The following is a 13,133-nucleotide window of genomic DNA, read 5'->3' as shown; positions in this document are numbered from 1 at the left end:
TCCCTAATGGATTAGCTGTGTGTCACAGGACAAGGCCATTAAACATTTTTGTGTATCTATAGATTAGTATAAAAGGCGACAGACACTTTCCAAATAGAAAATTATGAAGTAGTCTTTATTCCCACCTTTTGAACCCCCATCTGGGTCTTGATCAAGAAAATACACTACCATTGCAGTAGAGAAACTGGTTTAGACTTCTTTGTGACCTCTAAAAATGCCATTTCCTAATCTAAAATACTTTTTGGAACTTTGAAAGATATATAGTAGAGAAACAAACCCATTTGACAACAAAATCCTTTATTTAAGCAACAACTCTTTCTGCAGAACCATTCGAAGCTGAGAAGAATGAAGATTTTGTCACAAGGTACAGTAAGTACATTAGGAACATTCTGGATTCATATGCTATATATGAATATATTAATATACATGTTAGAGTTGTTCTATTGTTTCATCTTTTTTCCCTGCAAAAATAGGTCTAAACACTATTCATAATACAAACTTAAAAAACATTAGACATTGCTGGTTTTCTTACTTTTTGTGTGTACAACTTCTTTAAGAGTTATGTATTACATCGATCATTTTGTGGTTTCTCTGAATACGAGGAAAACAAAAAGTTTATTTTATGTTTTTGCCCAATTTGGAATCTCGCATATAATTGTAATTGTTCTAGGTATCTTCCAATAATTACACACATCAGTGCTATATTAACTGGTTTTAATTTTTTTAACTTGATTTTGAATGTCCATAAAATTACGGTAAAGCCCTATATATATTTTTAACAAGGCCATTGTTCATAATACAGGGCAAGAACGAAGGAGCATACTATAGACACCAAAGACATACATAAAAAACATTTTTATAATCGCCTCTATAATAGCAATATACAATATAGTATCTGAAATAAACCTGAGGCTCTTAGTGCACATTTTGATAAAATTCTGGGTGTCAATCTACAGCGACAGAGACCTCATTCAGATGGGACCTACACTGATAATTCTATGACATGGGTACATACCCCTCTCTGTTGTGTCTGCCGACACGTTATAGATAATGCTGGCTGGACCTAGCTGAAGACTTAATGCAAAACACCTATTAACAAATGGGTGAGGTGCTGGGCCAAAGTAAAGACAGTCACAGTCCTTGAAAGAGATAAACAGACTAAAACTAATGGGGAATTTCTATCCTCGCATCAAAATTTGTATGTATTTCAATGGTTGCATTCAATATGATTGGCCAGGAAAAGAGTTATGCTTCTAATTCACTATTTGTGAATACATCACTTCAGCAATTCACAAATACAATAAACAATCTGTCTAAGAAACATTAATTCTCTTATCCCTATTGTACCCCAGTCTCATCAGTCCGTGGACCCTTCTCCTAACTGAACTGGGCAGTCTGTGAAACAACAATTTGAGTTTAGTAACAGGATAATTCAATGGTTGAGTCCACTACATGACCACCATTGGTCTGGCTGGACATTCCTCTGAAGTTTTGTCTTTATTGTATTTAGGAAGTTTAAAAATCTTTGTAAAATATGATATTATATTCCTGGAAGCCCCAGACTATAAGGACATCAGATATGCTAGGACTAGGGGCTAGATTTACTAAACTGTGGGTTTGAAAAAGTGGAGATGTTGCCTATAGCAACCAATCAGTTTCTAGCTGTCATTTATTTAGTGCAATCTGCAAAATGACAGCTAGAATCTGATTGGTTGCTATAGGCAACATCCCCACTTTTTCAAACCCGCAGTTTAGTAAATATACCCCTAGGTCCTGAAAGGTCACTTCTCCACTTTTGAGTTGAAGATTATAACATTTTAATAAATACTGGTACAAATGGGAATGTGATCTCCCTCCCCCCACACTGTGTCCTTGAGGACCGATAGGTCATCAAAGCAAAGGAAAATGCCCATGGCCTTATTCACAAAAAGTTATTTAAATATTGGGTGTGGAGAAAGAATTGGAATATGATGTAGCCTAAAATATTTCATCTTGAGTTCTAAATGGAATGTTGTTGTTTCAGCCCAACCTGGGAATATAACCAGGAAAGTTATGAGGACGCTTTAAGTTTAAGGAAAGCGGAAAATGATTGTAATGTTTACGAATTGGAGGAAATCGGTAAGTTCTGTTTTACCAATCGGTTATCAAAGTAACAATTGTGACTGTGTTCATTGAGTTTAGTTGCGGGTAGAGGGGCTGATTTAGAGTATGAATCAAATCTGCCTACTGGGTGCAACATTTGCACAAAGAAAAACCTTTTGTGCTGCTCAGATAAAAATATAAAATTGGGGGGATGTAAAATGATTTATTAGACTTGTGAGAATAACACAAAGTAGTCTGCTGGGAAAAAAAAGTGATGATATTATAAATTCACATTTCTCTCCATGGTGAGATCGCAGAGAGATATGATATACTTTAATCTCCAATCTGTCACATAGATACATGATAAGTTGATGTCATTTTACTTGTGTTTACATCACCGTTCCATTGTATCTTTAATATGAAGTACAGTTTTGGGTACCTGTGTGTAGTAAAAACATAGGAGAGCTTATGTGGTTTCAGAGACAGACTACATTAACAAAAGGAATGTCGGGGGTAAATTATAATGAGATATGACAAACTAGGATTACCGTATATACTCGAGTATAAGCCGAGTTTTTCAGCACATTTTTTTGTGCTGAAAAAGCCCCCCCCGGCTTATACTCGAGTGAGGGTTGTCCCGCCCATTTAAAAAATGATTTTTGGTCTGAGAAAGCCGCCGTACAGCTGTGATTGCTGTGGTGGGTTTCCGTGCGTCTAGTGGGCTACAGCATCGCTACATCACTGGCTGACCCTACCACATGTCCACCACCACCGATAGCGAGATCATTACAGACGCAGATTCCACTTACCTCAGGTAATTATACAACCACCGCTAGAAACACAGGAGTCACTCAGACAACAGTGCGCACTCCCCCAGTGCTTATCCGGTTACACCATCGCTACCAACAGAGTCCACATAACAGGCGTTATCTCTTCCCCACTCAGGTAATTATACAGCCTGCACAAAGAGGTACACAGGGGCAAGACGCTGCGTTCCACCAGCTCCCAACTCATATCACACAACGATCACCATTAACTTTGGCACTTTTTATTCCTGGTCGTATTAATACAGGATTTCATGCAATCCACCATCAGGATCCACACACCACTGTATATATCTCCCCTCTCGGGGATTCAAGGTTCCAGCTCACTTACTGCAGACAGCCTATTATTTATAGTACAAAACCTGTTCAGCACATGGAAATAGCTGCTGCATTTCCCACCCCAGGCTTATAATCGAGTCAATAAGTTTTCCCATTTTTTTGGGGTAAAATTAGGTGCCTCGGCTTATATTCGGGTCGACTTATACTCGAGTATATACGGTATATACTTTGGAAAAAAACTCACCTTAGTGCTGAGCTAATTAATGTCTACAAATATATTAAGGGACAATACAGGGACCTGTCAGACAAGCTTTTTACACTCAGGATTGTAACAAGATTGGCACGAGTGTCTGTATTGTGTAACTTGTGCAGGCTCTAGTCCCACAGTTGTTGGGTATGTAGGGTCCATGTTCCAACTGGCACCCAGTGCTGCCTTGTGGGGCATGGTGGGGGGAACAGGAACCAGGAGCAGTCTGTTCCTTCACAGCACTGTATGGAGTCAGGAAGGATAATTGTGTTTGGCAGGTGGGGGGGGGGGTTGTTTTGCCTTCTTCCCTGGATCTATACCCTAGGATTTTTTTTTTCCTCCACCTTACCAACTGTGCAATGTAAATATGACCATGAAATTGCCAGTCACTGCTGTTCAATTGAGGGTGAGGACCCAGCACCCCTCCCGGGACCTCTTATGTGGCTGGAGAGTTTGAGTATCTCTCTGAATTCAGCCCGGAACCTCCAGACAGTTCATGATCCCTGTAGAGACCACTGTTGTCTTTTCATGGAACGGAAAGTGGGTTCTGGCTGGGGAAGGGGAGTCTCTGTGCAATGGAGGCGGGTGCCTCAGTTTAATACAGATTCTAATGCTAGTAAATATGACATTTTTGTTATACATTGGCCAATAGAGGAGTGAAAAAATATTCGTGTGGCCCCAGCTCCGATTTTGCACCAAGGCTTTACCTCTGATGTTTACTGTATACCCTGTTCCGCTGTCATCTGTGACTTGTTCTTCATGTTCCTCAATTGTAGATACTTTGCCTGACCCAGATCCTCCAGAAGGCAGTTACTATGAGGTATGGTGGACCCCTATTCCTGCGGTAGGGATACAAATTTGTAATGTAAAATCTTTTTCAGCAGTTCTGTAAGTTAATTGATAAATATATTATAGGATGAGATGATCGAGGTGTTGCATTTAAAGAGGAAGCTCTCAATTTTTACTCCACCCCCCCCCCCCCTCACAATCTTCCTCCTTTGAACCTGATCCCCCCCCCCCCCATCCGTTGTAGCAAATACCAGGACCCCGTTACCTGAAGTTAGACATCACCATGGGCTGATGGTGCTCATGGAGTTGGCAGAGTCCATCCATGTCTCTCTCGTAGAGCATATTTAGAGTATGGATGGCTCCCCCTCCTCGCAGTTTATGGCTGCACGTAACAAGGAGGTCCTGGGGAATAACCCCCTATTTTCTAGAAGTGTGTTTGGGGAGGGAAGGGGTACAGGTTAGAAACAAATAAGAAAAATTGTATTTACCATATCTGCTACGACAGCTCTGTGACAGGAAAGAAAAACCTGTTTCACTATTACATATTTAAATCACTTCCAGGATGGGGTGTGTTTCTGATACTTTGTATAGGTATTTCAGGTATGCAATGACTTATTTAGAAAGTAATCATTCAATGTCCTAGGGCAGCCTTGTATATCTGCTTTCACAGCGGCACTAATCGCCGAGCTTTTTCTTATGTTTATCAATACAAGACAAACTTCCTGCAAACTTACCAATTGTGCAGATTTGAGGTTTACAGGGGAAGGGTCATGGCCGCCACTCAATCTCTTTATAACAAGCCAAGATGTAATCATAGAGAGTGTAGCGTGGGATCGTCTCAGCCATTGGGGACTCGTCAGTGTATAGAAGGTCATTCTTGGTATACTCCACTTTTAGGGTACTGTTGCACGTCCCACCTCCTGCTTTGCTAAGGCGATTGGGGCCTCTCTAATTTGTTAGTGTGGCTCCGCTCAAGGTTCCACGGTGTGTGTAGACAACTGGTGAACTTTAAACAATTAAATAAGGATCGGAGCATAGAAATGATGCATATAAATTAAATAGAATATACTCAGAGACCACTTTATTAGGTACACCTCTTCTAGTACTTGGTTGGACCCCCTTTGCCCCCAGAACAGCTTGAATTCTTCATGGTATGGAATCGATGAGGTGCTATGAGCATTCCTTGCAGGTTCTGGTCCATGGTGACATGATAACATCACGCAGGTGCTGCAGATTTGCCGGCTGCACGTTCATGCTGCGAATCTCCCGTTCCATCACATCCCAGAGTGCTCTATTGTCAGCTTGAAACTGTCTGGCCAGTCTCCTCTGACGTCTTTCATTAACCAGGCATATTCGACCATAGAACTGACACTCACTGGATGTTCTTTGTTTTGCGTACCATCCTCTGTAAACTCTGTACACTGTAGTGCGTGATAATCCCAGGAGATCAGCAGTTTTTTCAAGATACTCGAACCACCCCTGTCTGGCCCCAACAATCATTCCACGGTGAAAGTCACTTACATCACATTTCTTCCCCCCTTCTGGTGTTTTGGTCTGAACAACAACTGAACCTCTTGACCATGTCTGCATGATTTTATGCATTGAGTTGCCTCCACATGATTGGCTGGTTTGATATTTGCATTATCGAGCAGATGTACCTAATAAAGTGCCCACTCTGTTTAATGTTCATGAAACTGAATTCATACATGCAAATTAGTTATACTAATGTAAATGGTAAAAATAGTAGGAAAAAAAACACATTGAGGCGTTTATGAAACCGCAATCCACCATTTCACATACATGATGGACGCAGCTTTGTGGAAATTACTAAACTGAAATCTATTAATAAAGATTCAATATGCCTTGTTTCTAATGCCTGATTACTATTGGTATGAATACAGAGGGATATTGGATATTCTTTATTAATGATGAGATTAATTCACAAGTTGATAATCAAAGTAGGAATAAAATGGTAGTTACATAGTTTTCTAGTCAAATACTTAGACCTCTATTAATACCACATTTTGTAGATTTGGGTTTATAGATATTATAGTTGGTATGAAAACAACATCCCTGAACAACACAACTGTGACCTAAAGTTTTAATGTTGCTGTATTAATAATCTGCTAGTTTACTTTGTCTGTAAATTAAACCTCCTTCCTGCTGAATTTAATTTCACTTTAATATCTCGTCGCACAAGAACGTCCTGTTTCTCCACATTCTAAGGCGCTGCTAGCTGCTTACCAAATGCCATGTTCCCTTTACTGTATTATTAATAACTTCTCTCTTTTCTTGAGGTTTCTGAGGGAGATAAAGACCTCGGGTAAGGATCTAGTGCCAACACACATCGATTCCTGGACAATGACTTTTTTTTTTTTTTTTTTTTCATTTTTGTTTTTAGAGGATTAAAACCGGTTATTAAAATATATTTAAAAATTATCATTTAAATTTCAAACTTTGCAATTTATTTAATAAGTGAAAAATGTGTAATTAGGGCTTTTCTTACTAGGTTAAGGTGAAATTGACCTTAGTACCTTGCCACTATTCGCCACTCCGCATGCCATAGGGTAGTTTACCTGCCTGAACAATATCTGACAATTCCTGAAAAGTTTAATCCTTGTGGCTTAATGTGAGATGTAAACCAATTTTTTATTTACTTAGCTTTGATGAAGCTGGGTAACGCTTAAGGAAAAACCCCTTGCATTCAAAATTTGTATCTGTGGAGGCATATATTTATATTTTCTATGTTATTAAATCGTAGTTAAGCCCCAATCACCAAAACTTATTCCATTTGAAAGCTGTAAAGTTTTGTTCTCAGATTTTGGGCTGCGGTTTCCTAGCAAAATACACCACTATATACCATAGCTTGGTACACAGATTTTACCTACATTAACACTAAGGTCAGTGGTGGAACTAGAGAATTGGGAAGCTAGGTGCAGAAATGTATTTTGGACCCCATTCCTCCCCCTTGCCCAAATTCCCAAAACGTATATATACAGTTAATAATACCCCTGCCCCCCAAGCCTCTCTATTAAGTGTCAGAACGCTGAACACTCTGCTGTGAATGGCTGGGACCTTCATCATCCAATCATAATGGAGCTTATAGTATAAGAGACAAGTTATAAACCTTCCAGTTAATCCAATGTGGCATTAAATATATTTTATAAAATTGCTCCTTTTTTTAAAGCAGTGAATAAAAATATTAGTGATAACTCTTGTTTGTGCACTGTTTACAGAATGAAAAGGGCCTATAAAAATAAAATAGAATTGAGCAAATAAGGATAGCTTTACCCTCTTGCTGTTTGTGCAGGGGTAACAGAATCCGCGGTTGGATAATAAGATTGTGTATACCAGTGACTATTTCATTAAAACATTCTCAAAACGAAATAATCTTTGCAATTTTATTTTTCAGGTTTTCCGGCACTGCGATGGGCACCTACCCCAGCTTCACATCTTCTGTTTCTGAAGGGTATTACAGGTAAGTTTAGCTGGTGAGGGGCACAGTCGGCCCTTACAGTTGTTCATGACCATCCTCATTTATATAAAGGGGGGTTTTCATGAAGTAAAGAAGGTATCTTGTGTGTGAAGAATATAAAAAATAAGCGATTTTAATATGAAATGTTTCGCAAATGGGATGGTTTGCTGTAATTAAAGTTCTTATTTTTCTTTAGGTGTATGTGTGTGTATATATATATATGTATATATATATATATATATATATATCTGTCTCGCAGAACAAATATTAATTTAGGACCATTGGGCCAGGCAGAGACCACTCCCCTCAGGGGGAAGGACCATCTAAGTGGACACACCTTACAAATTTAATGCCGCGGGGCAACAGGGGTTGGTGGGTGCCTCGAAGTGGGGACTACCCAGCATTTCCCAGCCTTCCTTAACTTCAAGAGGGCATCCCTGGAAGTTTAAAGGTCATACAATGTCCATTCATCAACCAAGTGTAACCTAATGGTTGGAGAGAGCGTGAAAACAAGTGTAGTAATATGTAACAAGAGGAAAAGTTTCTGTAAGAGAGAAAACAAAGACAAGGAAGAACTGATATGGGGGGGGGGTCTTCAGGTGGAGAGATCAGCACAAGGGGGCAACAGAGTTGAGTGGGAAAGAATAACTGCCCATGGTTAAGTTGAGTGACGAGGAGCTGGGGATATGGAGATGAGCAGTGTATAAGTAAATAGACAAGAAGTTCTAATAATACACAATAGTGTAACATAGTGTGCATGATTGTACCTTGTAAAATAATGCTTATACCATTTGTATGTCCCAGAGTTCCCCCTTGTTACCAGACCTTGAGCCACTAATGTTATTTTACTGAACACTAGACATCCTAGGTAATAACACCATCATTGATGTCTGCACCATGTTCTTAAATAAGCTCCACAGAATCATTGCTGATCTCGGTGTCTGGGTGACTTTACTTTGGGGTCACTTGACAATTTTATAGAGCTGCTTAAATACAAGGGGGAAAATGACAGTGTGGGTTTAAATGGCTTCATCCGATAACTCTGACAGCGGAGAGATTGGGATTTCAGAAGATCTTCCACTATTATTCTGATAAGAGTCTCGTTACTTTGGTGCCACTGACATTTCTCATCTCCTATCAAACGCTCAGCTCTGGCGAGGTGGAGACGGACAAGGTGTCGCTCTCCAATATGTCGCTTTCTAAGGACGAACAGGCATTCAGAAAAAAATTCAAGGTATTTGCTACTTCTATGTTTGTGTGAATAAAACCGGTCCCAGTCACCACGGTTCAGACCATTGTATGAATGCAGAACTTAACCAGCTACAAATTATCAAGATTTGGATAAAATGTTATACATATATTAATCAATATTTGTTGTCGTGCTCCTATAGTGTCCTCATACTGATATTGGACTTAGAAAGGTTTACAAACTTTCCCTGTATTATATAATTAAGTTGTAAAAGGCCACGTGTACACTTCAGGGAACGTGTGGGGCGGCCCTCTTACCTTCAAAGGGTCACGCATTGCCCTTAATCTCGGTAATAAGATAAAACTATACATTAATACCCCATTCATACTGCACCAAAATACCAGGTTTTTGCCGGGGCGAGCTCAAACGACCCGGGTCTTGGTGCTGTATGAATGGTACAAGTCAAAAATCCCGGGTCTAAAAACCCGGGTCTTCAACCCGGGATTTATCGAGGGGTAATTCCCGGGTCGGACCCGGGTTGCCTGCACTATGAATGGTGCAACCCGGGTTTTTCAACCCGGGTTGCACAGAAAACAAGCTGATTGGCTGTCTGCCTGTCTCTGGAGGATGATGTCATCGGTGGGAGCCCGTGGAAGATTCGAGAAGGAGTTTAGGAGAAATGGTGGATGGTGGAGTGCAGATCAAGCTGAAGCAGAATCGGAGTTTGTTGGAGAAAATTGCTTTTATTTTATTTAACACACTAGTTAACATGAACTCTGGGCTACACAAAAGTGAGTCGTCGGCCATGATGAAAAGTAATGTGGTAAACAATCACCACCCACTTTTGCATCATCTTTATGCGTCAAAAAATCAGTCACCTTTCAATGACATCACCATTTTTCAGCCAATGAAAACTGCTCTGGTGATGACTCCCACAATTTGCCAGGGCATAGACTTGTGCAGTATGAATGGGGTCAACACGGGAAATTCCCGGGTCCGAGGTGCAGTATGAATGGTGTTTCTGAGCTGGGACGCTCCGAGCCCCGGCAAAAACCCGGCTTGAAAAACCTGGGATATTGCCAGGGCTGCAGTATGAAAGCGGTATTAATCAGAGAGAGAGACACCTATCAGTAAAAACTATCAGCAGGTATTTTATACAAGTATAAAAGGAGCTGGGGGCCACAGGTGAAGGCTGAGGGCCACATGAGGCCCTTGGTTGGCTGTAATGTAACGAAGGGAAGTACTTGCAAGTAGGGGGTGTAGGGCAGGAGGTCTCTTGCCCCCGGATGGGCTTTTTAGCGTGCTAGGCAGCGACTTGGTAAAACCTGCAGATCTTCCCACAATGCTTTGCCAGAAGCTTCTAGAACAGCCATGATTACCCTGCAGGAATAACAATATTGGCTCAGTATAATTCGCTGCCTCTGCACTTCTTACTATAAACGCCAGTTAATATAAATGTGTAAAGGGGGTGCAGCTACCTTCCCTTGCACCCTCAAGCCAAATGTTTAGAGCACTCTCTGATGTGTGGAGGGGGGGAGGTGTCTCTCTTATGCGACCAGAACCTTTGTTTCTGCAATATTTTTAGTTCTGACAAGTTCCTGCCCCACACAGGAACATGAACACACGTGTGGTGACAAAACAAATGTTCTGAATGTATAACCATAAGAGTTATAATGTAACGTACTCTCTACCTCTGCTGATATTTGAATGTTTTCAGATCTCCGGACAGGAAAGCCCAATATATACAGCAACGATTGTGGAGGATTTTAAGACTGAGAAGTACACGCTGCCTGTGAAGAAGGGGGATGCTGTAAATATCATTAGAATCAGCGACTGTCGCCCAGGAAAATGGCTGGCCCAGGACGAGAGAGGAAACTGTAAGTCTTAGTAAATGGCAATGGTTTAAAGAGTACCAAATGCCTAAGTGAGGTCACAAGTTCCTGGGACCTCGTTGGAGCTTACAGTTTTAACTCCCTAACATATACACACAGAGAAAGAGAGAGAGACAGACTATGGTACATTTGATAGCAGCCAATTAACCTACCAGTATGTTTTTGGAGTGTGGGCGGAAACCGGAGCACCTGGAGGAAACCCACGCAAACACGGGGAGAACATACAAACTCCACACAGATAAGGCCATGGTCGGGAATTGAACTCATGACTCCAGTGCTGTGAGGCAGAAGTGCTAACCACTGAGCCACCATGCTGCTCATGTTACCAAACACTTATTTCATTTTACATCACCTTGTTTAAACCCACAAATGATGATTTGGGATTTTGTAATTAGTTCACCATTATCCTTTAACAAGCTACACTGACAGGTGTCAGGGCCAACTTGAAGGGTGTGAGTGGGGCAAAGGGGATAAACGGTGAGAATGATGACAAACACTCCTCCTTCCTCCTCCTCCTTCCTCCTCCTCCTTCCTCCTCCTCCTTCCTCCTCCTCCTTCCTCCTCCTCCTTCCTCCTCCTCCTTCCTCCTCCTCCTCCCTCCTCTTCCTCTACTTCCTCCTCCGACCTCCTCTTCCTCCTCCGACCTCCTCTTCCTCCTCCGACCTCCTCTTCCTCCTCCGACCTCCTCTTCCTCCTCCGACCTCCTCTTCCTCCTCCGACCTCCTCTTCCTCCTCCGACCTCCTCTTCCTCCTCCGACCTCCTCTTCCTCTTCCTCTTCCTCCTCCGACCTCCTCTTCCTCCTCGTCCTCCTCGTCCTCCTCCTCCTCTCTCCTCCTCTCTCCTCCTCTCTCCTCCTCTCTCCTCTTCCTCCTCTTCCTCCTCTTCCTCCTCTTCCTCCTCTTCCTCCACTTCCTCTACTTCCTCTACTTCCTCTACTTCCTCCTCTTCCTCTACTTCCTCCTCTTCTTCCTCCTCTCTCCTCTTCCTCTACTTCCTCCTCTTCCTCTTCCTCGACCTCCTCCTCTTCCTCGTCCTCGACCTCCTCCTCTTCCTCGTCCTCGTCCTCCTTTTCCTCCCCCCCCCCCCTCGCGATGCTCATCCATGTTGGGGGATTCTGTGATAAGCTGATCAAATATCTTAAATACAGCTTCCAGTATTTTATCCATACCCAGAAGTAGCGTACTGAGTGTCACACCGGCCCCCCAAAATGGGTGTGATGAAAGGTGTGCGCAATTCTGCTATAATGAAGGCCTGGTGCCAATCCGCACTGACCGTAGAGAAGAGAGGGCAAATACACTATAGTCAGAAACTGGGGCTTGTGTGGAGGGGGATAGGTTGTATAAATACTGGGGGTTTGGATGTTTTTTCAGACACATAAGGAGATATCTTGATATCAAAATAGTTTAAAGTTAGAACTTAACATAGGGAAATGGGCAAAAATAGGGAATTATTTTTTTGTCCATAATACTTCCCAAAGATACATCTAGGCTGTTATTGCAGCCACACAAATTTACCCCCAAATTCTATAAACTATAAAGGACCCAAATATATTGCACTTATAACGGCCAGAAACAAAGATCTTCAGTCACATTTTCTTTTTTTTTTTAAACCACTTTTCACTTTTATATTTTGGGGTGATGTTGGGTGGAGCCTCCTTATATCTCTGCCATAATAGAGATGGAAGCAGAGGATATCACTGAAAAAATACTCGGAATGGAAATGAGAATGTATTTTTTTTTTAATTGCTATCTTCCTATACAGTATATATGTCCTTATACTGAATAATGTAGTCGTACCTTCCCCATTCCTGCCCTTCCCTGTTCTATGACTCCTGCTTCCTTCCACAGACGGGTTTGTTCCTGTGGCTTGTATAGAAACCAGCCAAGATGTCTTTAACTATCATAATTCACCTTCATCCCTGGCTCCAGTCATCCCTGAGAACAAACAGACAAGGACACAGAACAGGTATATAAATGGCGCTACTACGATGACAGTATATAAAGGATCACATTACTGAATATTATTAAAACAGTCCTTTATTTTGTGGAATATAACACAAGTTATCTGCAGAGTGAGAGATTATTTATTGAAATTCTATTTCTAGCTAAAACTATGCAAAATATTCCACTGCATTTCATGATCACTTGTCCATAGGGGGCGCTGTTCCGTTGTAGTCAATCCTGGGAAATTTAGGCTTAATAAGCTTCCTCTGAAAATAAATCTGCAAACGTAAATGAAGTTATCTCTGAGGACTATTTTATGGCCATATATTTTATCAAATATTTATGTAAAATGTTTAAATAACATCTAAATACAAATCACTGTTCATGCAGCGTAATCTAAACTTTTCTTTTT

The 13,133-nt window shown here is 41.3% G+C and overlaps 1 protein-coding gene across 6 annotated transcripts in view; it reads left to right on the top strand.

Annotated features, from left to right (window-relative positions):
• FYB2 (FYN binding protein 2) overlaps nt 1-13,133 on the top strand; it is a 45,772-nt gene that overhangs the window by 21,183 nt on the left and 11,456 nt on the right. For all 6 annotated transcript variants that reach the window (XM_075181728.1, XM_075181729.1, XM_075181730.1 and 3 more), the window contains 8 exons: nt 325-364; nt 2,024-2,118; nt 4,209-4,252; nt 6,519-6,544; nt 7,634-7,699; nt 8,846-8,930; nt 10,603-10,762; nt 12,626-12,743. In XM_075181728.1, coding sequence (XP_075037829.1) covers nt 325-364; nt 2,024-2,118; nt 4,209-4,252; nt 6,519-6,544; nt 7,634-7,699; nt 8,846-8,930; nt 10,603-10,762; nt 12,626-12,743 — 634 coding nt within the window. The remainder of the gene's footprint in view (nt 1-324; nt 365-2,023; nt 2,119-4,208; nt 4,253-6,518; nt 6,545-7,633; nt 7,700-8,845; nt 8,931-10,602; nt 10,763-12,625; nt 12,744-13,133) is intronic.

The sequence above is a fragment of the Mixophyes fleayi genome, chromosome 8 (assembly GCF_038048845.1).
Source record: "Mixophyes fleayi isolate aMixFle1 chromosome 8, aMixFle1.hap1, whole genome shotgun sequence".
Taxonomy (NCBI): Eukaryota; Metazoa; Chordata; class Amphibia; order Anura; family Limnodynastidae; genus Mixophyes; species Mixophyes fleayi.
The sequence above is the reverse complement of the archived record's forward strand: the minus strand, read 5'-3'. Positions and strand labels throughout refer to the sequence as shown.